The sequence below is a fragment of the Chanos chanos genome, chromosome 1, assembly GCF_902362185.1.
Source record: "Chanos chanos chromosome 1, fChaCha1.1, whole genome shotgun sequence".
Taxonomy (NCBI): Eukaryota; Metazoa; Chordata; class Actinopteri; order Gonorynchiformes; family Chanidae; genus Chanos; species Chanos chanos.
The window spans coordinates 36,069,711-36,097,122 of NC_044495.1; the positions used below are offsets into that span (position 1 = coordinate 36,069,711).

A 27,412-nucleotide genomic window follows, 5' to 3' on the forward strand; every position below is an offset into this window, starting at 1 on the left:
GGGGCCCAATACTGGTTTATCTTGTCTCAGGAGACAGAAGTCTGTCACAGTTAGAATGCAGAGAAGCTCTCTCTCTCTCTCTCTCTCTCTCTCTCTCTCTCTCTCTCTCTCTCTCTCTCTCTCTACCCTTCTCTTTCTCTTCTCTCAGGAACATTACAAGCTCTGCTAATGAGACACAGATTCTGGCTAACAACAGCTCTTTCAGTTCCAAGAGCTTTGTTGACTTCGACTGATGCAGATGCTCTGTGTGTGTGTGTGTGTGTGTGTGTGTATCTTAAGGGAGAGAGAGAGAAAGTTAAAGTTAATTTATCTGAAAAGAATGCACCGTAAGTGCATTCTGGGTCTTAAAGAATGGATTGTAAGACTCGCTGGTCATTTTATTTGTTCACAGGCCCTGTTTTTAAAGATTGTCGGCGTAGCTGTGTTCCATTTAAATTCCGTAATGCCACGTACAGATTTCACAAAACAATGTAATAGGGTTTCACTATACTGTTAAATGTAGTGGTGTGACTTATAGATACATTGGACATTGGTGTTTGGATGGCAGACAGAAGTGGAGTGGCAGACACACACATACACACACACGCACAGACAGAGAGAGATTGGAGTGGCGAGGTACAAAGCAGATAAAACAGAGAGAAAGATTGAGATAGGAGAAAATGAGAAAATGAGAGATGGACTTTGAAGTGGGGGCAGTGACATCTCACTGCAGAGCTCAGGCTGCTCACATTCATTGTGTATGAATGGGCCCGTCTTCCATCCTGCATGTGGACGTCTCACTCAGCGAGTTCAGTGGAAAAGTTTGATCAACACCGTGAGGAGAGGAGTGAGGAGAAGAAGCTTAAAATCCTTTGAAATAAACTGATCAGTAAATGTTACCAATCCACTGCAGATGGTAACACTGTTTAGCACAAGTTTCAATAGGAGCCTTATAAAACACATGAGCTTAATCTCTAAGTGCCACTATTTGTGTCCTTTAAGCTAGAGTACTGTGAGTTTATGTGCTTTGTATCAGGGCAGGCGCTCTTGACCTGAATTGTTTTTTTAACCAAAAGAAATGTACGGTTTTGCCGCTGTGCGACACACAAAGGACACCTGAGTTAAATGAAGGTTGTTTGTTTTTTTCTTTCTTTATTTTATTTTTTTAATGCAAAGGACTGTGAGTCAAAGTAGAGTAATGTGTTATTTTTGGGATGGCTCTGAGATAAAATATGCAGAGTGTGTGTGTTTGGGAGAGAGAGAGAAAGCGCAGAGAGAGAGAGCACAGTCAGGTCCTTAGGGAGAATTGTGGTGAACCTGGCCTGAACACATGGATATTCGGGGGTCGACCGTGACCACTCCACTCCCTGCATCATGATGAAGAGGCTTTTTTTCTCTCTCTCTCTCTCTCTCTCTCTCTCTCTCTCCCTCTTCTGTGCTGTGTGTATGTGTATCCATTTCCTGCTGAAGTCTCAGAAACGGAACGATTTAATACTCCGTCACTCACAAACTGTGAACTTGAATCATTGCCAGTTTGCGGTATTAAGCAAATCTGGTCTTTTGTCTCTCTGAGAGTACCCGTGCATAGCCTTCCAAACCCTCACCATATGCTACTGCTACGTAATCTGGGCATGAGAATTTGAGAACGGGGCGTAATCTAATCACGGGAGGACGTCGTCCCTTTGCTTGGCACAGAAGGCATGGCCCATTTCGGAGCCCTTGGCGACCTGTTTTACGTCACAAATCATCTAAAAATCTGACTGAGCATTACTTAACACAGCTGTCATGAGAGCATAGGAAACACAGTGAAATTTGTGCCCAGTCCCTCCCTGACCCGCACGGAGACAGGCAGCGCATGCTCTCTCATAGCTGGCCTTACGTCCTGTTCTTGACACGAACAGGAAAGCGTAAGCAGTCTTAAGACGTTTTCATTATGCTGCATGGTTTTAATGCTGAGCTGTGGTGACATTTGTAGTGCGTGGGGATTTGACCTCATTTTCCATACTAGCAAAACAAACATGCTCATGCATAAACAGAATATCAAACACACGAACGTGCGTGGCCTTGCGTGGTGTATAGATTTTTAAAGCTGGCTTCCTCAGAATGCAACTACCTGCCTCTTCATTTCCTGTCCCCAGTGGATGTGATGGAAAAGACTCTGTGCTTTTATTTTTCTCTTTATTCATTTTTAATGTGGTTGAGGGTGGTAAGTAATGTGTGTAAGTCATCTGGGGATCTGGAACCATGCAAACCCGGGTACGAGAGAAATGAACCCCCCTAGAAAGAGAGCTAGACAGCTAGCTGGAGACTAGCTTAATGTCCCTGTGCCAGCTGAGTGAACCCATGACAGGACTTGACCTCTGACAGCAACGTTAGGGGAAAGAAGACATCACAACCTCCCATGGGACAAATTTAACAGGAGAAGATTCTTAATGGGTGTCACTGGAGAGTCTGTTGCTCTAATGGAATGCTTTAAAGCGTGAAAATATCCTTGGAGCAGGCCTTCAAGCAAGATGAAGAGAAACCAGCTCAGTCTGCACATGTTGACTGAGACGTGCCTTAGAAGGGTTGCTTTTGTGTCATTAACTTATTAAAAATCTATCTGGACAGAAACAGAAAAGGGCTGGAGAGGGTGGTACACAGAAGAGGAGTTCTGAATGCAGTCCTTGAGAGAGACATGCCGTTCCTCAAATATGCTCTGCTTTCCCACTACAACCCCACAAGAGTAATCTAATCATCAGTCCTTTGTGGAGTTGTAGCTGAGTGAAAATGAGGAGGCTGAGTGTTTTAGATGGTTGGTTGGTTTTAGAGGAGTTTAATCAGGCGTTCTGGCTGAATGGAATTGAGGAGGATTGGGCATTTGTGGTTGAGAACTGGTTTGATAGCTCTTGAACGAAGGTCATTGTTCTGTGGGAAAATATGGTGGGAAAAAAAGTTCAGTTAGGGAACATTCTGTAGCCATAAGCCGAGATGATGTTAAAGTGTAAAATTGTTGTAGCTTAAAGCATGGCGAAGACCAGAGAAGTTGAGGAAGAGAGGATTATAGCATCAAATACCCCTGTCATGGGGTAGATCCCTTTAGGGTGTTGTTGCTGACAAAGTCAGCTACATGTTCTCATTTTTCAACGATTATACTTAAACATTTCAAGGAGGCTTTATTTGTCATGATGGTATGATTTGTTTCCAGAGGATAAACAAAGCTCTGACAGCTGTTAAGATTGCATGTATCTTGAAAATCAGCACTTTGTCAAGAAAGATAGGCTCCTGTCACATTTCCCCTAGGCTTTATATTTATTTATTTGTTTGTTTGTTTTTTGGCGCTCCGCTGTGTGAACTCACATGCATACATAGGATTGAGATTTATCAGAGGGTTTTATTGTTGCTGTTGTTTTCATGCTACGTCTTGTTTTTTCTGACACAACCACAGCATAGCAGAACTTAAAGAGGAATAGAAAAGAAAGCAGGTGCTGCCATAATACAGGCAATCAGTGAGCACTCTCTATGTACCTCTGCATCTCCTAGGGGTAAAAAAAAAAAAAGATCAGGAACTGCCTGTAACCTTGTACCCATTTAATGAAATAAAACCGGTGCCCACAATGCTCACACTAATTTGCAAATAAGCACATATTAGCATTTGTAGCTTTGAGGTGCTTTTTAAATACAGTCCATCCTCGATTTACTAGAGTATACAGGGGGGAGGCAGTATATGAACATGGTCGAAACCTGGAAAATCAGAAGCATAATTTCAGCGTAGCGTTTTTTTTTTTTTTGTTTTTTAGTTTTTTTACTGCAGTGCTGTGTATTGTACTATGCACTACAGTGACAGTTTAATAACCTAATGTTATGTGTAATGAACATACAGTGTGTCTAATGAAATAAAATAAAGACATTACCAAAACAAACACACATACTGCACATACAAACAGACTGCTTACATTAATAATGCACTGTACATACATTTACATTCATATGCAGATGCATACTCTACATATAATAGCATGGAATGAAATTTCAGGATTTATCTTCCCGGACAGCCTGAGGGCACCTACCTTCATCTCAGCTTTTCTTACAGCCCTTTCACACACATCTGCATGAACCACTTCCATACTGCTGCAACACCACCAGACAGAGAAGCATCATCTGCATACCTTTCTTTGCACTGCAGTGGCTTTTCTTTGCTCTCTTTAATGTCACTAAGTGTTTGTTTCTTAACACCATGCTCTTTACACAGCTGTGCTACCAAAACCCCTTGGTCCAGTTTTTTTTTTTTCTATCAGCTTTTGACTCGTTTACAAATCATTGACATATGAGTGTAGATAAAGACTCATGCTTTTACCTACACCGTTTTTCACTTTTGGGGCCATTATGAAATTGCAGATACACTCAATTATATGCTGAAAGCAATGAACAGTGCACACTCTCCCCAGTCAGAGCCACACAACAAAGGGACAAGCTAGTACTACCAAGACACTGACAACAATCAAGACAGCTGCATGGCTCTGGATGGTTTTTGTGACAAAGTACAGTATCAAAATTGTTGAAAACATTATTTTATGTATTAATGAAGTTACGAATGAAGGGTCTCCAAAAAAGGTTTAGAAATTACAGAAATGATAACATTTGTTATGCTTAAAAATATTTTCCAATATTTATTATTTTTCAGGGTTTTATTTTTTTTTTCCTGAAAATTTTTTTTGTGGCGGTTCAGTTATCAGAAAATCTGAGAAATCAGGGATGGACTGTAACCATTAAAAAGTCCTCCCACCTGTCTTCTCTTTTTTCACCTACCTCTCTATCCAAACAGCCGATCTGCTTTTAAAGCGACTCAAGCATTAAAATGTTCTGTGCTGTTTTAATTAAGAAGTGGAGTCAGTGGAGTTCAATTTAATTAGTGCTTGGAGGCGTAAGAGAGGGAAAAAAAATCAACCATCAGTCAGCTCAGTGGGGGAGGAGGACCAGGTACCGTGAACACGCACATGTATGTCAACATACAGATGGGCTTCAGGCTTTGTACCTCGCATGGAACACAGAGCTTTCTACTACACAGTCTCTCCTCCTCTCTTTATCTCTCTCTTTCCCTCTCTCTCTCTCTCTCTCTCTCCCTCTCTCTCTTCAGTGCAGGGATTAGATTGTTTAATGAGGAAAAGGATCAACATATTGATCGTGTTAGGAGATAATGACATGAGCTATTTTAGCAGAGATAGCGAGATAAAACAGTGAGATCACCGTTGCTTTAAAATCTGGGTCTGATGGGAGATTCATCGACCATCCGCCCTGTTCTCATGACAGTCTGCATTCTTCCCCGCATTAAACGTCTATTTCACAGCTGTGTGTCCTTCTTTTCCCTCTGTGTTAATGCGTCTTTGATATCTAATTGGTGCAGCGTGGACCTTTTAAGAGTGGCTACAGATATAGCACAATAACTAAACACGGTATCCAGTGCTTTTTTTCTCTATCTCGCTCCTTCTCAACCCTTTTTGATCCCTCCTGCTTGGTTCTGACCCATGCCATCACAGCAGAGGTACGGGTCAGCATCTGGCCACAGCAGCATCCCCTCCGCCCGCTCCACCATTCATCCTGCTCTCCTTTTATCTCTCCCCCCCCCCCTCCCTCCCCACGCCATATCACACTCTTACCAAGGCTAATGCACCTGTGAGCACTGAAAGGACTGGCAAAGCAAAGATCAAGCTACCAAATGTGCTACCAAATATGGTAGCTTTACTTATGAAAAGACGAGCTTAGAGATGAATGTGACCAAAAAAAGCTTAAGATGATACTCCATTACATTAAATAAGCAGTAACAGTAAACAATTACAACAATAAGTTGAACTGTAATAGTAATAATCTCATGTAGCCTCATGCATTCTTGTTTGTGTGTTGGGTGTGCACATGTGTGTGTGTGTATGTGCAAGTCTTTACACGTGTGTACGTGTCTGTGCGTCTGTGTGTGTGTGTGTGTGTGTGTATGTGTATGTGTATGTGTATAGCATAATCATCTGATGTTCAGTTATAGAAAATCAATTTTGTCACCTTGCATGCTTACCATTAGGGAATCAATTTTTTTTGTTTAACATAAAGGATTATCAATCTTTTGCAGCAGCCAGGCTGCACATATGACTCCATCTGTGGGTGTTCAAGGACACTGAAAGTCTCGAAATAGCATTTGTTTTCATGTCCGAATAAAGCTGTCATTACTTCTGTGTGTTAATTTTGTTTTTTTATTGGACAGTCATCATGCTGTGAGAATTTTGTTGAACTACACACTTAGCAGGGATCCCTTAGTTCACCTTACCTGTGTGTCTGTACCATTAATTATCTTTACCATTCAGGGATCAGCATGCATCAGAAACACGCTTTTCTGTGCTGTGCATCTCCATAGTAATTCATATTCAAATAGTGGCACATTCAATATAAACCACTGCATGACAATGCTAGGGCTACTAGCTGTCACATTGTTTAAAAATGTTCTTGGCTCTCGGTTCCAGCTTTTGATTGATTTTTCTCAACAACTTGTCCCCAGAGAGGCAATCTGCCATAATGATGATGATGGTGATTATTATTAATAGGATACGTCATTTATGATATTACAGGTGACTAATGCCAGCTTGCATTATTTGGCTGAATATATTGTTTTTTCTTCTTTTTTTTCCCCATAACTACAAGTGGACCATGTTTGAGGTTGTTGTGCTTGAAGCAGGTAAACTTGGTTTGGCAAAAAGACATTTCATGATCAGTATGTAAATTGTGTTGCCCAGTGCAAGTTTTTACCTGCGTATAACATTGAGAGTAAAAGATTTTTCACAAACATAACCTAAATCTCTTGTCATGTACCCCAAACAAGCCCCTGCACCCTGCATAAGCATTTCTCTACCACAGGGAAACAATCTTGCCTACAGGTCCTTTGTGCTGCAAACTGGTGAAAAGTTACTGGGTTTCATTTCTTGCACAAAGACCTCATCTCCAACAAACTGATGAAAAAAAGAGATCTGTTCCTCACCATGTCTAATCCTTGAATTGATGGGTTCAGTACTCTGCAGGCGTTATATGTTTGCCATGTGAAAAATAGCTGACTCTGACAAGGTGGGCTTCAGAGGATGTCTTGGAGCATTGCTCTCTCTCTCTCTCTTTCTGTCTCACTCGCTTGCATTCTCCCTCTCTCTCTTTCTCTCTCTCTCCCTCTCTTTCTCTCTTTCTGTCTCACTCGCTTGCGCTCTCTCTCACTCTCTCTCTTTTTCTCTGTTGCTCTTTCTTTCTCTGTCTACACCTATTTTTGCCTCCTTGAGCTGTTGAAGTTCTGACAACAACACCAGTAAAAAAATAGACTCTGTTAAATATGACTTCACTGGAAGAGTGTCAGAAGCTGTGTGCTCACTGGTGCAAGACGCTTGACTTCTCTCTCAGAAAACGCAATGAAATAATATGCCTTGTATATACATTATATCAGGGTACAAGTATTTATATCGTATATTACGATATACTGTATATTTATATCGTAAACATCCTTCTAAAGCATAGAATATGACGACCATGATGTTTCAGTTGTATGTTAAGTTGTTAAAGTTCTGTATTGTGATATGGATATCCATATCAAAATATCCATGTATCCATATCCATAAAGTTCCATATTTTGCTGGGCTCATGTGTATGTTTATGTGCCACACAACAGTGTGATACACATCAGATCAATTACTGTTGTATCACTCCATCAGTACTCTGCAGAGAGCTCCATCAGACATCTGATTCTGAGGTGCAGCTGACAGGGAACTGACAGAAACCCAAAAGAGCTTAATATAATTTTTACATCTGATATCCTGACAGGTATAGATGTTTCTGTTTCCAGCTCTCTTTGTGGGTTGTTTGGATTGAGAGAGAAAATATGCTCAGGGACTTTTTAGAGCAAAGAGTTTTTCAAACTATGCAAAAGGTTTTCCTTAGTTCATCAGTGTGGCAAGGAAATCAGGACATTTTTCCCAAACTTAGATATGCTTTCATTGTCTCCTGTCACTCTTATACACACACACACACACACACACATAGCCATTGCCTTTTCACAAGACTGCAAGGCTGTCCCGTGACCCCAGACAATTATAATTGATCCCTGTTTAATGTCCAGTGAGTGGATAATAACTCTCCTGCCTGACCTCTGAATTTTTTGGTAATGACCTCTTTCAGGTCAGCTGCCTCTGTAAGCTAATGTTAAACCAGAGGACAGCCTGGAGAAGTGGAACACACACACATACACACACACACACACACACACACACACACACTGGATGTTAGGCAGTTACACACACAGACAAAGCCCTACAGCAGCAGACATTACTCACAGGATACACACATTTGCATGTCTTTTTGTGTGTGTGTGTGTGTGTGTGTGTGTGTGTGTGTGTGTGTGTGTGTGTGTGTGTGTGCGTGTGCGCATGCACGCACATGCTTTCAGGTGGCTGTAATGTTTAGCATTTTCAGCTGTATACATGCAGAAGATACATCAATGTCTGTAGATATGAGAGTTCTTTTTTGTCTTGGTGCCAAGATTTTGCCAAGAGTTAGAGTCAGCAGCATGATGATGATGATGATGATGATGATGATGATGATGATGATGATGATGACAATGAGCTGAATGAAGTGACTCAGTAACCTATAGATGTTGTGAGTCAAGAGCAGACTGGTGTCGTAGCGCAGTTTCCTCATTCTCTTTCTCACTTTTAGTGACATTCTCTCTCTCTCTCTCTCTCTCTCTCTCACTCTCTGTAGTGCATATAAACACAGATACGTATGTGATAAACATCATTTATAATGGAAACATCTCCCAATCTGCGATGATTTAATAAGTAATGAAGAATTAGGCCGTCCTTCACTCCTTCTTGTGTAATAAAGCGTTGAATTGTTTCCAATGAAAAGATAGTGATAGAGAGGTGTTAATTATAATAATCACTCTTAATGGAAAGATTGCATTCTTTTAAAAGGAGAAGTCAATGGATACGTACTCACTGTTCATGCAGAACCTCCCATAAAGGTCAGGCCATTGTCCCAGGCCATGAGAAGTGTTGCATCTCATTGCAGCATTCATGAAATCTCTCTTGAGTCAGATCAGAGATGTGTGTAAGGGCTTTATCATTTGTGAATATAGAAGCATCTAAAGGAAATACTACATGCACCATACAGAGTCCCAGGTAACCTATATAGGCTTTGTATTCCACAGACAAGATTTCACCACGTAGAGTCATAATCAAACCCAATGACTGCTCTAAAATGGCTGCCTATTCCTTGACCCGCCTTCCTCCAGCCAAGGTGATGATTTTAAGAAAAATGTCACCTCTTCAGTTGTATTTTCAGTCACTAATTACTCGTACGCTTTTTTTTTTTAAACCAAATTTAGCCTTTGAGGAATGGGTGAAGAGCGTCCAGCCCTTACATCTTCAGTCTCTAACCATTCAAGAGTGAACCAGGATGCCGTCTGTGAGAAGAGCAGCCAGACTTGTTCGGTCATGGATTCCAACGCCCACACACTGTCTGGCTATATTGAGCTCAGTGTCGTCCCCCTACCAACCGCCTCCCTCCCCCGTATCTCTATGATTCATGCTGCCCAGATGCACTGCTGCCTGCTCAGCCCAGTCACACACTCATCCTCACTGACCGGCTGTGTCCTGTCTGGGCTACTTAAGCTGGACATGCAGCCAGGCAGACGTGATAGAACCTGAGCGCTCGAGTTCTGTTACCACAGGGCCAGCTAGCTAGACTGAGAGCCAGATTGTCATTCACTGTAACCTCCGTTGAGTGTCTAAACCTACTACAGGGAGAGATAGGCCGCCATGTTGTTAAGTTCCAGACCTCCATGTCACAGTGGTCCTGTCCTGGCAATCTGACAACACCATCTTATTCCATTTAGAATGTAACAGCACCATTGTATACCATTTAGAATGTAGCAACACCATCTTACTCCATGGAGAATGTAAGAACACTATCTTATTCTAGTGCAGAAACTCTTTACTTAATGTGGATTCAGTTCTAGCTTGGGTTGGCACATCATTGCCTCTACCTCGTTGATAATGAAAGACACGTCCTTCATTTTAGAGACCTAAAAACTAAGAGGAGCTTCAAATGTCAAGCAGACAGGGACTGATCAAAGGAATTATGCACACACATGTGATGAATACTTCAGCTTCCCCCGCTATTCTAATTCTTCAGTAGTCTCTCTCTCTCTCGCTCTCTCTCTCTCGCTCTCTCTCTCTCTCTCTCTCTCTCCCTCTCTCTTTCTCCCCCCCTCACTCAGGAAAAAAAAAAAAATAACATCTCATGGAAAACAAGTGCGTAGTCGACTGTCGGTGTCTGATGAGGGATCCCCACTGATCACGATAGCTTCAAAAAAAAAAATCTCAAAAGAAGGAAAGTCTCACAAGTTCTGCAATCACGTCCCCCTGGGACCGAGGCTTTTGCCATTCACGCACAGAACAGTTTCAGTGAATATAGATCAGGTTGTCCTCAGTACTTGGCAGAACTTCTCACTCAGAGCTTGTCCAAGACGACGCCGTTAATCAGGTCAAAAGGCTTCAATCATCTAGACACACTTCCTCTCCTCTCTCGGTTCTTATGTACTGCAGAGTCGTTCCCCAGACAAAAAGGGGTCAGGCTAAATGCCTTTGTCCCTCAGTCTCTAAGGTACTGACTACATGTTTGGATTAATTACAACGTAATTTGAGAATTCATTGTGGGGTTAGAGGATTTTATAATATGGAGGCTTCAGAGAATACACACTTGTGTATGGAAGTGAAAAGTCGCTGGTGTCAACTTACATTGCATGGCTGGAGCACACACTGCATTACAGCTCATCTGCACCAGCTGGGTCAGTTCAGATCATGGCTAACCTGACAATGTTGAAAAAACATTGGGAATCAATCAGAAAATACAAGTGATGATCCATGTGACATTATATGAAGAGATTATGTCTCTAAGTGATGTGGCACATGGATAAGAACAGGCGCCATACTGAGATGTTTGTTCGAAATGATTTGTAATGATGTAATATGATATTATCATGCATCATCTTGTGAAATCTTCTGATTATGAGTGAAATATTTTTGGCCAGAATAAAATAAGGGTGTTTGCAGATATTTGACCTTGATGACTCTGTCATGGAAAATCGTCTGCTAAATTTGGGTTGAAAACTGAGCCTGAGAGGGTGCTCCACAAAATCTGTTCATTTTAATCTGAGACTACTGTTCCGCACTGGCTTCTACAATGTTCTGTTCAAACACAAAGGGTTTTGAGACTTGAAATTTTAGAAGCAGCACCATTGAATCAGTACACTGATGAATACATATACATATGCCCTCCCCAAAAAACAATGACAGGACAGCCTATCAAAGGGTTATCAGAATTGGGTTGTATGCTGACAGTGTATTATTTTAAATGGTAAATGCACTGTATGTAAATAAAGAGCAGATGAGTCAGTTAATGTGTGAAATAATCTTTTTCAGTCTGGCCGAAATACAGAGCTTCAGGATGTCAACTGCCGAGCAGTAATTATATATTGACGACTAGTTTTATTTTCCATGTCTGATTCCATTAGCATTCACCCACATGAATGTATGTCTCTTTGTTAAGTGGCAAATTATGTTCAAACAAACATGGCCCAGTGATTCTGTGGGAACAAAGATGTGTACAAGACACAGTTGCTAAATTCATGCACTCACATGTGCTGGGACAGATGATGATGAGAAACAGAAAGAGAGAGAGAGAGAAGGAGAGAGAGAAAATAAATATAATTCAGTTTGTCACAGCTTTTTAAAAGAGGAACAGCAGAAAATGGGATTCATAGGAGCTGGAAAATGCTAATCCTATTTCATGGCTACTTAACCGTGCTTCAGCTGTGTGAGAGATGAGGATGGCAGTGTCACTGAGTCCCAAAGAGACACATACACATTCTCTCTCTCTCTCTCTCTCTCTCTCTCTCTCTCCCTGCTCCCTGTCTCTCTTTTTCTCTCGCCCCCCTCCATCTCAGTCACACTCACAGGGAGAGAGAGAGAGACTCACACCCACATCAAAGACTTGTAGTTTATAGTTTCACACTCTCAGAAGACACAGTGATACAGAGGAACTGGTGCAAGTACACATTAATGTATTCACAGTTTATACACGTTAGACCACTGCCTCACATACAAATACATGCACACATTGAAGTGGAGCATTGAAACACAGCTAATGCATGCCAATATATTCACATCTCACACAGATTAAGATTTATTAAGATAAACATTAATTAAACTAGCCCTCTGTCTCTCTCTCTCTCTCTCTCTCTCTCTCTCTCTCACTCACACACACACACACACAGTATCTCTATCAAGAGTTCATAATTAACTCTCCTCTTTTGTCTCTCTGACTGCTGGTCTTGCTCCAATGCTTCAGTTATATGAGTTCCTCAGCATCCTAACTCTTTCCCCTGCTCTCACTAACTCACTCTGACCTATTGGGTTCCGCTTGCTTTGGTATCTCAGTTCTGCCTGCTCTGTTTCTGAAGCACTCAGAATAGCTCTTTCCAGAAGCACAGAGGCTTGTCCTAAGGGCTCCGGCATATGGCAGACAACTCACATGACGCGCGTGCGATCTTGGCTACGTGCTGTGAACCTGGGGAGACGCTCCCTCTCTGTCTCTCTCATGCTCTCTCTCTCTCTCTCTCTCCTTCTCTGTCTATGTCTCTCTGTCTCCCTGTTCATGGTTGAGAGAGAGAGAGAGATGTTGTCAGTTAACCTTTCTCACTGCTATAATTGACAGGCTCATTCCCTGTATCACAACCCCAGGATGTTTCTCTCTCTTGGCATCCATCCATATTGGTGGAAAAAGGGGGAAAGAGAGAGAGAGAGACAGAGAGAACAGAAAAAAACACTGCACAGTGCAATTCTTTCATTATTACTATGCTTTCTCATGTCTGTTATTGATGCTTTGAGTCAGCCACACCCACAAATCATTCCTAATATCCTCTGATCTATATTATTTGGTGCCTATGCTCTGGTCAAGGGAACAAAGAGCACAAGAGACTCATTCCAGATTCATATTAATTTCACTCTGGTTTGAGTTTTGAGTCAGTGAATCAAATAGGCTGTCCAGGTATCCAGGAGTTTCTTTCTGGGGTAATTTGAAGAGGTGAGGAGGTTATTGATCTGTTATGCAGTAGACAGGTCTATAGTCAAGCCTCTGATTGTCACTCATTGCTCTGTGTGTGTCCAGTTCAGTTTAGCCATGAATGTAATTACTGATGGTTATAGTGTGGAGGAATCTGGCAGAACTTTGACATAAAATCATCCATACTGAAATCTGATAAACTACACAACTCTCTCTCTCTCTCTCTCTCTCATTAACCTCAGGCATGTTTAGTCTTTCCAAATAAATCTACCATATTCCCTCAGATCTCTGCCACATCAGGAATCCAACAATACAATGACAAATGCCACTGTGGGACATCAATGAGTTGTGTGGCACTAATCCAAACAAACAATATCCTTAGTGGACTGAACACCCCCCCCCCCCCACCTTCACTCCCCTAGTTTTGTATTTTCTCAATGTTTTTTCCACAAATGTATTACATCAGTCGAAGTCAGTGGAAAATTCTCAAAATTTAAAATGACGTCCCCACCATCTCTTTCTCTCTCTCTCTCTCTCTCTCTCTCTCTCTCTCTCTCTCTCTCTCATTAACCTCAGTATTAATCTCAGACATATTCAGTCTGCCTAAATAGATATCCCATACTCCCTCATCTTAATCACACATCTGACCTTATAGCTGGACCCAGAGTCAGACTCTGCTGTTTAATGGTAGCCAACCAAACAGTTCAGATCTGTCAGTCAGAGACGCCCTGACGTATTGTTCTCAGACACATCTATGACAGCACCTTTCTGCTTCGACATATCCTCATGTCAGTCCAGAGAACATTTCACCAAATCCCATTTACCCACCAAATATCACACATCCCACAGATAAAACACAATGCACTGGCATTTTATTGCCTACGGTGACATGTCTGTGGAACGTGTACTGCCTTCACACAATGAAAAATCCTTTATTTGTAAGCTTACAAACTCAGGCCATGTCGTCTTTAAAACGCGGTCCGTTAGCTAAATAAATCAATAATGGAAAAGAGAGGCATAATTTATGGGCAGGCACATTCAGCTATGCCCATCCATGCTGACTTTGACCTCTGTTTCACCTCTATACGGTAATCTCATCCATAGCAAGAGCTTGACTCTAATAAGCTCGATTTGATGGTATATGCGTTCAGTTGACTATAAGCACTGTGTTTTCTGTCCTGACTCTGCCAGAAACTGTCAATTTAAAAGGTGATATTTGTTTTTGTTTGTGTTTGTTTGATTTGCTCTCCGTTCTTATTAAACCCTGTTATGTAAGGTGTACTGCTTGTGAAATGCCAAATTGGACTGGGCTGTATTTACGCACAGATGATGGAATGCTCAGTGCTGGGTGGATAAGTCAGCAATTGTCAATAGCCATGGTTGCATTTATACGAGACTCTTGTGTAAATTGATTGAGGCTTTGTGTTTTGCCCCCTTGTGGAGAATAGAGGAATTGTTTGTGTGCTCCAATTTGTATGCAACCAGCTAATCAACACCCCCCTCCCAACACACACACAAACACACAGCTTTTTTCTCTCTGACTTTTAAATGCACACTCATTTCTCTCTTGTTATCGACTGCACTTTGGCTTTCTTACTGCCATCTTCAGAGCACATAATGAAATAAAATTCATGGCAAAAAAATGTAGACATGCACCACCGATTTCATAAGAGGCCTTGGTAAGAATTCAGTTATTACACATCCTTATTCAAATACTATACATGCGTGAGAAGGATAACACAGTATTTCCTCAACCCACTCAGGTCCACAAATGTGTGGAGCAGCACACCACCAAGACATGGTTCACTGTGTGTCCTTTCAGCACCACAGGGTGGATAGCTCCTCCCAATAAGAACCAGAATAGAGGAGCAGTGTAACCCCTAGTGTATCAATACATCCTCATATATAGTCTGCTAAGTGTATGTGTATGAGTGAAAAAATACATCACTATGTTTTCTCTCTCTCTCTCTCTCTCTCTCTCTCTCTCTCTTTGTTGACATTATGTGAGATTTATCTCATGAATAATATGGAAGAGTGCTGTCTGTTGTATTAACACAAATTACAGCAAATGAGCAAAAGAAAAAGATGAAAAGGAAAAAAGATGTGGGGTGAAGACACGGTCACTGTGTTTTATTATTCATATGAAGTGCATGCTGGGTAACATGCAGTCAGCTTCTTGTAAGCTCTTTAGGCACCTTGTCACGTTAGAAGAGACCTTGTGCCAAAAATTTGAAATGAATGCAATTTATCCCCATCTGGTAATGACTGGAAAAGAATAAACACTGAAGTGGTTTAGAGAGAGAGAGATGGAGGACACGTCATGCTAAATTGTGAGAATTTCCCACTGACTTCCCTCTAAAAAAAACGTCTGATCCATCTCTTTTATAGCAGATAGAAATAATAAATAATACATTTGTGGAGGGAAATGCTGAGAAAATGCAACATTATGACTAATGAAGGGGTGGGAGCTTTATTCAGTCCACTAAGGATATTGTTTGTTTGGATTTGTGCCACACAGCTCATTGATGTCCCACAGTGGCATTTGTCATTGTATTTCTGGACTCCTGATGTGGCAGAGATCTGGAGAAAGTCCTGATCTCTGTGGGTGAACCGCTGTTGGGAAGCTGCCCAGAGGCGCTGGAGAGAGTAAAGTAAAGTTTGCCACCTCAGTTTGCAGGGTTGCCTTCTTTCTGCTGCTGTGGAGAGGCAGCTGGGGGAAGGGGTCATTAAGGACACAGAGTGGTTAGGGTTGTCCGGACCGTTTTCTTCCCTTAGGGGAACGCTGAAGCTCTCTGTGGAAATTCCCTTTAGAGAAACAAACTGTGGAACTGCAGGAGAAGACATGTGGTGCACAGTGACCCAACAGTGGGGAGGTTGTACTTTCATAGCCTGTGAGAGACATTTTGTTGTTTGTTTTAACCTTGTCAACAGCTCAGGGGCTGTTCCATGGGTTCCCAACGGGTCTGGAGGCCGAGGAAAAGTTTATCATTCAAAACTTTTTATTTGGGGGCTGAAATACATTACCGCACAAAGAAAACAAACCTGTATTACATTTAATTGTTTTTTCTGTGGTCATATTGGCACTTGTTACAATGCACTATTAATTGCTCTGTGGTAAATGCGTTTCTCTTTCTCTCTCTCTCTCTCTCTCTCTCTCTCCATCTTTCTCTCTCTGTCACTGTGTGTGCACGTGTGTGTGTGTGTCAGGTGTGTGTCTGGTGCTGGGCTGTATGATTTACCCTGACGGCTGGGATGCAGACGAGGTGAGACGACTGTGTGGAGAACAGACAGATAAATACACCATAGGGGCATGCTCAGTGCGCTGGGCTTACATCCTGGCCATCATGGGGATCCTGGATGCCTTCATCCTCTCCTTCCTGGCCTTCGTGCTGGGGAACCGGCAGGACAGTCTGATGGCCGAGGAGCTCCTGGCAGAGAGCAAGGGTGAGAAAACCCGCCTTTATCCGTCAGACTCACGCCCATACGTTCCCCATATACTCAACTCAACAGATTTAACAATACTCAGCACATTCTCATATGGAGCAAACACATTAGAATCCAGGGAAAGGGCTCAAAACCAGCCATCCGCAGCATCTCCAGTCAGACTGTGGACCTGTTTAAATCCAAGGAGGTTTCAAAACTTTCCCCAAAGTGTCATTTCTAGATGGTACACGCTCCAGTGGACTTTTGTCCGTGCGTGTGTAATCTGTGTTTAATCTGATCACACACATGCACACACACACAAATGCAGCATATGAGCGCTTGGAAACACACATCTGTGGACTGAGCCTCGGACAATGGTGTGTGTATGTTCAGGGCGTTGAGAGCATCACAGTGAGTATGGTTATTATTATCAGGGCTGTATATCTGCAGCCTTATTTTCAACAATATCATAGTGTGTGTGTGTGTGTGTGTGTGTGTGTGTGTGTGTGTGTGTGTGTGTGTGCACGCGTGCGTGTGTACGCGTGCGTGTGTGTGTGTGCGTGTGTGTATGTGTGCACACGGATGTGTGTTTTGTGTGTCTGTGTGTGTGTGTGTGCATGTACAACAACAATGCAAAAATTCAGCAATGCAAGACTATTTCATTTTTTGTTTGTTTGTTTGTTTTATGTAATTCATGTATCTCTTTCAGTCTGTCAGAATCTGCTCCAACAATCTGAGATAACATATATTTTGATGGTTTTTATGTGAGGGAAGAACTAGGCCATTGAGTACTTTATAACATCTGACACCAGCCGCTACCAGAAAACAGAATTTCCCTGTGAAATAGTTTCAGTGCAGTCAAAGTGTCAATCAAATGTGGTACCCTTCTCTATAATTCATGTTTACACTCTGAATGGTGTCTCCATATTAATTAAAACAGAGAAATCTGCCCAGACAAGCATGCATTGGACCAGAGAGGTTTCACCCTTGCCATGTATTGTTATCACTAAAATGATAAGATGCTGTAACAATAGAGCCTTGTTTTGGTTTCCTGTCACTAGGCTTTACTATAACTCCATGGCTCATACCTGTGGTGGGTCCAGTGTGACTGTGTGCTTTGTCGCTGACACACAGAGAAGCACGCAGTGCGACCTGTTTCTCTCGCCCTGCTCATACACAGACCAGTGGGTCTGTAGTCTCAAATAGAATCAGACAGGCACACACATGCCGCTCACATTAGAAGTGTGAGAACACAAGACACACTGAGAGAGAGAGACAGAGAGAGGGAGGGGGGGGGGGGGGAGAGACAGAGGGAGAGTGTTGAATATGGAGAATGTGAAACTGATAGAGTTCAAATGAACCATAGGCATGCCTGAATGGCATCCGGGGGCTTTTTGAAAGATGAACATTTAACTGATAATTGCTGTTTACACAGATCACTGTCAACAAGAGAAAATAAAACCCCAATTTTGCATGGAAGAATTGTTGTATAAGGAGCGTGTGTGTGTGTTTGTGTGTGGCCTTGAGGTCATGACAGGCATGCAGTGTCCAGAGTAATTGAAATGACTGGATAGTGACACTGATCCTGATGCTCATGCCTGACTTGTGTAACACAATAATGAGAGTCTTTTTTTTTTTGCCTTTTTCCACTGTTTTGCCATAGAGAGCTAGTGCAGTCACTCTGAGTTGTGTTTTGTGAGCCAGCACTCAGTGAGCTCTTGGCACTCTCTCACTATATACAAATAGTTTGATCCTGTCCAAGTCTAATTAGTGGTGAGGCCATCCAGGCCTTTGTGAAGACACAGGATGTTGTATGTAGTTCACAGACTCCTCTCAGTGTCCCATCATTAGCTCCATAATGTTGGTGTCTGCTGACTTGGCCTGCCAACACAGCCTGACCTTACACGGCCCTCACCTGTGGCGGCACTTTTATACCATACACTGTTCTGGGCTACTGAACATTCCTCTTTTAAAAAGCTCTGACAAACTGAATTATATTATATTTATGTATATACATATAATATAGATATACTATTACATTTACTCTATTTACTCTCTCTCTCCCCTCTCTCTCTCTCTCTCTCTCTCTCTCTCTCTCTCTGTCTCTCCCTCTCCAAGTAGCAGAGGGTGGAAATGCTTAGCAAATTTTGAGGTAAGTCCACTGTTATGTGTAAGTGTGAAATGTGTATATCCTTAAACATTGTGTAGTGAATAACTAGATGTGTTATATTCTTATACTGATTGTTTTACAATATGCCATGTTTTTGTGAACTCAGTGTCCAGTTTTGTCTGTCAACAGGCTACAGGCTGCTAGCAATGAAGCCAAGATCTCCCATTCAACAAGACCCCTCCAGACTCCATCCACAGCGTCCTGTCAACAAGCTAACGATGAACCAACACATGCAAACTCAGTTGTATCTATGTTATAGTTTTGTGCGCGCGCACACGCACACACACACACACACACACACAAACAGAAGCTCTCCTCTTTGGTATGTACACTCTCAAATTGCACTTGTATATGAAATTTAGACCTAAAGTGGCACATTGCACCAAGAACAAGATTCATATCATTAAAACACTTAAAAGAATAATGATCGAATTCATTTTAGTGCTGCTTTACCTATAGGACTTTCATGATTTGTTTAGTGTGTCTGTGTTTTGTATTTAGAACTTAAAGAAAATTAGTAGAAAAACCCTGAGTCAAATCTTTTCTAGAACATTCTAGAGGCATTTCTCCATTGATCCACAATGTAAGCAAGTACCTACCAGTGTTTTTAATATGTGTTTTTCTTCTATGAGCATATTTAATGACCACTATCCTGATCTCATTTTGCACATACATTAATAATAGAACCAGTTATGTTGTCTCTAATATATTACTGCAAACTTTTCTCACTGTGACTGAATTATTAAGGCTGTAGAAGTCTTTCTGTAAGTGTGTGTGCATTGAACATTCAGAGATAAATGATGAATGATAGGCTAGAAACTAGTTACAGATGTAATGAATATGAGAGAGGCAAATATTTGAGTATGTTTCTATGCTCATATACAGATACAGACACACACACACACACACACTCTCACATACTGCTTTTTCAATAGACACACCAGCTTCTCATCTTACTGAAGCTGTAAGCTGTAAGTAAGTGTAACACTACACATCTATGTAAATATATTGAATTAATTGCATATTAAAAGCTCTATTTTATTTGTTTGTGTTGAACAGGCCAAAGCCATTGTGTAAGACACCCACAGATGTATCACTTTGCTCCAGCCTTCATTAAAGCCACATGATGATTAATATGAGGACACATTTGTTTGAAAGGGATTCGAGTATTTCCTTATCATTCCTGTATATGTATATCATTGTAAATAAGCCATAGTTATGCCAAAACATTATTGTTATTAAAGAATAGAGGCCATTCAGCTCAATAAAGATTATCTCCCTCTAGGAACAGCAGTGTGCTGTCTTTTGTTGTTTGTATATTTATGTAAAGACTCCCTATGATCATTAGGCATGACATTGGCAACAGTGTAACTGTTTTTCTGCTGTTTCAGAGATACTATGCCTGCATTAAGGTTGCACTGGTGGATTGAAAGGCGGGTGGCCATGCAGTTTGAGAATTTTGTCGCCCTCTGCTGCTTGATATAATTACTACAGCTTTATTTCACTGAACTATAAAACAAGACCAATAAAATGACAGCAATGCATTTTTATATCTGCACTGAATGTACTATTTGCTTTTTAAAGGTACCGTATGCACATTAATTATTGTCCTCAGTCTGCAGCACTATTGCCAGGACCAGACTTAGATGAGAGCAGTATTTAGCATATTTTCCAATTTGAAATCATTTGTAACTCTGTGTTTAGATTATTTATCTTGATGACATTTTTGGTGATACTGACATGCACTCCATTAAAAATAAACATATAAATGTCATACAGATTCACAGATTTATTTACAAATTCAGCAAGAGTTGAAACAGGAGTTATTTTCACATTCAGTGGGAGCTGTATTGGAATGGGTCACACAGCCCCTGCACCCTTACACCAATCAAGAAACAGCTTGTGACAGTAAGTACAGGGAGTCCCTGCAAACTTACATGTTGGGAGGGGTGATCTACTCGCTGTGCAGAACAGACTCAGAATATCACAGCATTAGCACACTGGCCAAGACACTTCAAATCTACCAGGAAAAGAGGGGGGGGGGGGGGCACAACAGAATTCAGATCATGTACAAAGCTTACTCCTGTAATCCCTCAATGAGATAAACCTCTTAGATAAATACTTTCAGCATAACATGTCAGATTTATCATGTGACTATAAAGTCTCTGAATTCCATTAGGTTCTGGGGGGGGGGGGGGGGGGGGGGGCGCATGTAATTCCTGAAAACAGTCTCAAAGCATATTGACTGAAAATCATGTGAACTTCTCAAGGAAATAATTACTGCAGAGTGAAGCTGCTCATTCTTTTGACCGCTGATAGTTTCACATGGGTACATATGGTATGGTGGTCTCACTGCTATGAGGAAGCTGTTGGCATTGGCCGTGTCCCTGTCTCTACTACAGGTCTTGCAGCAATAGACACAGAGCCTTTGCCAGTATGGAACAGCTCCATATTGGCATAGGCTTTGTAGAAGCCTTTAGTGTGACTAAAATGGGAAATATCAATGCCAGGGGTGTATGCAAAAGCTTCCACTTAATCTATGACGACCTTAATCTATGACGGTCGGTTTGAATTATTGGTGGTTAGTTACTTTTTAAAATGTTCAACATTACTTAAGAGACTCCGTAAGGTTTGTAACTGTGAACGTCTTCGTGTGTTATGTTCTGTGAAGTGGCTGCAGTTTTTACAGATGATTAATGACACGTTGCTCTCTTGAATCCCTCAAAAATACATATGGATTGTGCCAACAATAGACTATCAAATCTGTAAATATGTAAACACTGAGAAAATGCTTCTTTAGTTCGTTCTTTCTTTCTTTCTGATAGCTTTGGTATAGCATGGGATCAGTATGTGTAAATACATCCAAAGTGTAAAGCCTGCTAATTTTGGCTCTTGTCAATACTGTTGACGTAATAAAGTACTACGCACTACTCCTACCACTACTGCAGCTGCTACTGCTACTGCTTCTGCTACCACATGCACTAGTCGTTTTTGCGAACAGTCAGTAATCTGTCAATTACACATTACAAGTTACGGCAGCAATTGCTGCAGTGACCTAAATTCATCGACCAGGCAAAAGCTGCACTGTGTCTTTAAGAATGATGCACATCGAGGCATTCTCTGTGAGTATCCACAATTCAAATATTTTGGCTCCTCCTACAGCACTGTTCGTAGGTTTCGTTTCTGTTTACCGTTGTTTGTCCTGCGCGCTTGCATAATATTGCGTTTCAAAATGGGGACATCTCAAACTAAACCGTCAGGCCCCACGTCCGTTTGTCCTCTATGCCATGGTAATTTTCGGAATCCAATCACTCTGAGATGCGGTCACTGCTTTTGCCAGGGATGCATAGGGGAGCTTTGGAGCGGTTCGCCCTCTGGTCCATATTATTGTCCTGAATGCAAGTACGAATTCAGGAAGTTGCCGGACTTTGGAGGCGCGGACGCACCGTCTACATCGTCAAGCAATCTTAGTCCAAGTATGCAACCTCCCGGTGAAATCATGAATCTGTTTGTATAATCTTTAAAACGGCTGAATTGACAATGGATATCCGACCTGGAGGACTGGAAAATAAAAATGGCGTAGTTCCCACAGAAATACACAGATGCATGCAGAAATAACAACAGTTATGCAATCAAGAAATTTATATTATATATTGTGGTTATTTTATGTTGTCATCGTCCGTTGTAAGAACGATGTGCAGTAGAATTACATTTTCTTATCTTTTGTGCTCGGGTCACTTGACAGTAACTTGTTGCATGTCAACGGGCAAAGCCTTCCCGATAGTATGATTTGTAGGAGAGTTGTAAGGTTACCATGTCTAATCCTCAAACAGCGGATATCATCATTATTATTATTATTATACTATAATAACATCAGTATCAGGACCGTTAGTTTGCACTTATGTCTTTGTCTTTACCGTAACATTAAAGGACGTTTAGAAAGCACGCGTAACAACACATGTCATGTTTGTTCCTCAAAAATATCATATCGCATTCTGTATGAACAAATATAACGAACAGAAACAATCATACTGGCCTAGATGTTTAATACTGATAGGCTTCAAACGTGTACCGGAGTGGGCGTATTGGCAGTTAAATAATTTCTTTGTTGTTGTTGTTTTGTTTTTTTTTGGTAATCCTATAGCTTGGACTCTTGGTCAGAGGTTGTCATCCCGTTATTCTCAAAAGACTCTGCTTGGGAAGAGACGAGCTAGTTCCTCCTCCTCCAGACAGAATAGTGGAGGGTATAGACTAGGCAGTGCTCCATCCAGCAACAGCAATACCACAGTCATCGACTTATCACCCGATAACGATCCTCCTCCAAGGAAAAAGACGGCAACAGCAAACCCACCTCCAGCTGAGGAACCGCTCCCCAGAGGGGCATCAGGAGGTGACATACCATCCCCACAAAATACACCTCCATCGAAGACCCCATCTCCCAGAAGAAACACTCCCCCAGACAGAGGTCATTCTTCTGCAGCTGTTGAGGTGACTAATATCCCTTCAGCAGAACCCTCAACTTCCAGAGATGAAACAACAACAAGAGTTATCCCCCCTGGTGCTAGGTCGCCCCCTGCTGAAATGGCATCTTCACCCAGTAACACTACCAGACAAAGAGAATCAACACCCAACAGTTCCCCGCCCACAAAAAGTCCCAAGTCTTCACCTGTCAGCAATACTCAGTCAGCCAGGATGGACACTCAGAATGATGAATCTTTTGTACCTTGTCACTACTGCAGCAGTTCTCTGCAGAGGCTAGCAGTGAAGACCTGTCTGATATGTGGAGCTTCCATGTGCCCAGAGCACCTACGTGCTCACCTGGAGTCACCTGTTTTCCAGAGCCACCCACTGGTCCCTGCTGTGAATGACATATCACCCTGGAGATGCGTGGAGCACCAGGAGATGAATCGGATCTACTGTCGCCAGTGCAGCGTGTGTGTGTGCACAGTGTGCACAGTGATTGGCTCACACAAGGAACACACCTGTGTTGGCATCAAAGAGGCAGAGAGAGAACTAAGGGTGAGGAGAAAGGCTGCAACGTTGCATAAGACTGGCACAGTGAATGTACCCACTTAACTTTGTCACCTCATTCAAAGTTCACCCCAAATCAAGCATTCACTGGGGGGCAGGGGTCCTGCTAATATTTGTATGGATGGTCCTGTGTTTTTCTGAATGAAGTCATTTTAAAAGCCTAAATAAATGCTTTGTTTGTTTATCTTACAGAGTACTCTAAAAGATGAGATGAAGAAGATTCAGGCTAATGAAAAAGCAGTCTTGAAAAAAATTTCAGAGCTAACAAAGAAAAAAGAGAGTGCACAGGTAAGAACAGTGGGTTACACTATATTGCCGTGGTCTTTCTAGAGTTAACATTTATGTTGACAGAGTTATGAGTCTCCCATTTTAAAAGACATTTAGTAATAGAGTTACATTTGTGTCGCAGGAAGTTCAAAATCTCTCGGCAGGAAGTCTTCAAACCTGTTGCTAAATATGTGTTTGATATCATATCACAGAAATTTAGCATCTGTATAAGAGCAATGCTTATCAGCCTCCATATTTGATACCCTCATAGAAGTCCATATTACTGAAACATAGTATATTCTTAAATGGATTTTTTTTCACCAGATATTACAGTTAGCAGTAACTGAATACACTACTTGATCAAAACGCTGATTTATTCACACATTTAGGGAAAAAACCTCAGCTTAACTTGTGGTAGAATCATTAGTAAATTGCTCCCATGATGGATAACCTCTGTTCTCCTCTTTCCCTTTCCGTCACTGTGGCTCCTACAGGGAGTGGTGGAGGAGGCGCGGGCTGGAGTACAGCAGCATTACCAGACCATGCGGGAGGCTCTGGAACAGGAGGAGCAGCAGGCCCTTCTCTGTGTGACTCAGGAGGAGAGGAGGGTTCTGGGGAGCGTGGAGGAGCAGCTCAGCCTCTTGCAGGAGAAACTCAAGTCCGTTCAGAGCAGCTTCAATGTTCTGCAAGGCCTGGCAGACGCTAAGGGACCATCGCAACTCCAAGACCAAGCCTTCATCCTGGTACTTCAGCCAGCAAAGGCTATTTAGAGCTGTAGAGATTGAATTGAGTTCAGATCGCCACTGATAATTGGTCTAGGACAGTCTTTTATGAAGATATAGACTACATTACTGTACTGTAAATTGAATTTACTTTCAAATTACACTCATTGAATTTAAATGCAAGTAATGCAAGTTTTCTTAACATCTATGTGTTCTCTTTATTCACAGGAGTACAACAAACTGTCAAAAAGGTAAGATATTGTTATTAAATAAACCTGTTATGAAGCACTTTTGAATTATATGAATCGTTAGTCATTAAAGGTTCATGGAAATCTCTTTCTTTCTGTTCTTCAGTTTAAGTGGGCTGTCTGAGCCAGTGGAGAACCTGGTGTCGGTACAGGAAGTTGACCGTGCCCGTTTGGAGTCCCTACAGGAGTGGACTGAGAAGAGACTGGACACTGTGATCATATCTCTGCCCCATAGGGACCCATTGAGATTACTCTGTGAGTTGATTATCAGTTTTCTAAAATATAGTCACTCTAAAGTTTTTTAAAATCTTAAATGACCACTTTAAATACCAGTTTACTGATCCTGAAGCGTTTTGACCAATCAGGAGTTGTGAAATCATCCTTTGTCCAGCCCACTTCAAATAGTATCTATTTGATTGACATGTCCAAAGCACAGTCATATTCTGGCATACTCTGAGTACTGAGTAGCCATCCCATATGGAATGTATAGATTGAAATTTCTCCTGATTTACTCTGTGCAGATGGCACAAACCCCACCCTGAACCCCGACACCGCCCACCCAAAGCTGCTGTTGTCTGAGGAGAACAGAATAGTGACCTACACTGAGAGCCAGCAGTCTTATCCAGATCAGGAGACTCGCTTTAATGTCTTCCCCCAAGTGCTGGGATCCAAAGCCATGAACCAAGGCCGCTACTATTGGGAGGTTGAGGTTTCCATTGAAGACGGGCGTTGGAAGGCAGGGGTTTGTGATGCACAAATTGGCAGAAAGGGGCAGAAGGACAATTGCCGCTTGGGCTTCTATCCCAACTCTTGGTGTCTTATATGTGAGAAGGGCAAAGTCGAGGCACTGCACGATAAGACTGTGTCACCAGTGCATGTGGTCACACTCACACGCTTGGGCATCCTGCTGGATTATGAGGAGGGCTGCCTGTCTTTTTTCAGTGTGGCTGAGGGGGGCGCTCTGACCTTACTCTATAGCTTCCAGCATGAGTTCACGGGGCCACTGTTTCCAGCGTTCGCTGTATCCAAAACCCAGGTTACAGTACATGATCTGTTTCAGAACACCACCACAGAGTAATGAAGAGTTGGCTCTTAAAAAAAAATAGAAATTTACAGTCCGTCTCATATCTCTTATTGTACACTTTAAAAATCTCAGGCCTATGTTTTCTTCAGTCATCTCCAATACAGACTACTTCTCTCATTCCAGATTTTTAATCATATTTTTTGTCTTTTTAAATGGGAAAAAAAAACAATTAGAAGGCAGCATTTGTCCTTGCAGTTTCAAATAACCTATTAAATTTATATTACATTTATACACACACACACATATATATATATATATACAGGTATACACATGTACACATTTTTGTAACAAAATGAAACAATGAATTACATGAGTTTGAACAGAAGTAAATATCTTCATTATTTGCATCTGCTGTGTATTGTCCATTTGTACATATTTATCACAGGCACCAACACAGAGGCTGTGATGAGTACTTTTTGAGTGAAGGCTTCTCTGCTAACCTGGATAAGAATATGACAGAGACAGAAGAGATCATGAGTGAGCTTTATACAAAATGAACAGATCCATCTTGTTCAGGAATTGAAGTGCAGAACGGTCTCCTAACACAAGATGGCAGTGTAGTGTAATGAGAAGCTGGGTTGCACAAATTTGCAAAAATGTTTTCAGAGACGAAGTCGGCTTGTTACTGCAATGACTCCTTAAAGTCTATAAAACACAGTGGTCCGGAATTATGACAACAGTAATAGCAGCAGCTAATTTGTTTATGAAAATAAAATGCATTAGCAAACCCTTTCCTTTTTGCAGCTGAATTACCAAGAATGACAAAGTAATCAGTAACAGTCGTGAACAATCTCATTTCAGTAATTAACACAGCTTTTAAATTATAGTTGCTTCTGGTATTTTGACAGATTTGAGTGGGCAGAACAAACTGGGCATGAATAGATATAAATAGGAAATGAAATTCCACCCTGAGGACAATACATCTGAACAACAACAATAATAATTTGAACTTAAAAATTTCAACACAAAATTTTCTTGGTGTCCCTGTGTTGATCGATTTACAGTATTTTTACCTGTATAAATTTACTATAATAATCTTTTCTAGGCTAACCCCCAACTAATACCACCTTCCTAAAGTAAATAAATTCTGCCATCCCAGCCTCACTCAAACATTTCTGGATCAGAAAATTAAGGCACTAATAGTACGCTTCAACTGCAGCAAATTACGCTTTGCTCTCAGGTTCAATGAAGGCAAAATTCTCTCTGGCGAAATCAGAGGCTAATCTGCTGAGGCAAGTGAAATTGAGACGGCGAATTCTCAACTTGATGCAGATGAGAACCATGGGAGAACCAATCATTTCAGCATGTGATGTGTTTGGTACGTGACGTTCTCTAGAGAGGTTGGAGTAACAAAAAAAAGTCTGACCAA

At 41.6% G+C, this 27,412-nt stretch overlaps 2 protein-coding genes across 3 annotated transcripts in view; both read left to right on the forward strand.

The window, feature by feature from the left end:
- The window catches only part of LOC115815332 (LHFPL tetraspan subfamily member 3 protein), a 26,771-nt gene extending 4,978 nt beyond the window's left edge, over positions 1 to 21,793 (forward strand). The window contains exons 2-4 of one of the 2 annotated variants that reach the window (XM_030778292.1): positions 16,306 to 16,542; positions 18,643 to 18,673; positions 18,821 to 19,307. In XM_030778292.1, the coding sequence (XP_030634152.1) occupies positions 16,306 to 16,542; positions 18,643 to 18,662 (257 nt within the window). In that variant the 3' untranslated portion in view covers positions 18,663 to 18,673; positions 18,821 to 19,307. Of the gene's footprint in view, positions 1 to 16,305; positions 16,543 to 18,642; positions 18,674 to 18,820; positions 19,308 to 21,788 lie in introns of those variants that run through there. The other variant, XM_030778298.1, reaches the window with a different exon arrangement.
- Positions 21,794 to 21,923: 130 nt separating this feature from the next.
- On the forward strand, positions 21,924 to 26,037 carry LOC115821854 (E3 ubiquitin/ISG15 ligase TRIM25). The gene is made up of 7 exons (XM_030785678.1): positions 21,924 to 22,167; positions 22,836 to 23,710; positions 23,915 to 24,010; positions 24,484 to 24,732; positions 24,940 to 24,962; positions 25,066 to 25,214; positions 25,481 to 26,037. Exons 1-7 carry the CDS (start codon positions 21,924 to 21,926, stop codon positions 26,035 to 26,037), a joined length of 2,193 nt encoding a protein of 730 aa, XP_030641538.1.
- Positions 26,038 to 27,412: the final 1,375 nt, after the last annotated feature.

Coding starts and splice junctions, on each gene's coding strand:
- LOC115821854 (XM_030785678.1), top strand. CDS start 21,924: ATGGGGACATCTCAAACTAAACCGTCAGGCCCCACGTCCGTTTGTCCT. Junction 23,711..23,914: donor AGGCAGAGAGAGAACTAAGG/GTGAGGAGAAAG, acceptor TTTATCTTACAG/AGTACTCTAAAAGATGAGAT. Junction 24,963..25,065: donor TACAACAAACTGTCAAAAAG/GTAAGATATTGT, acceptor TCTGTTCTTCAG/TTTAAGTGGGCTGTCTGAGC.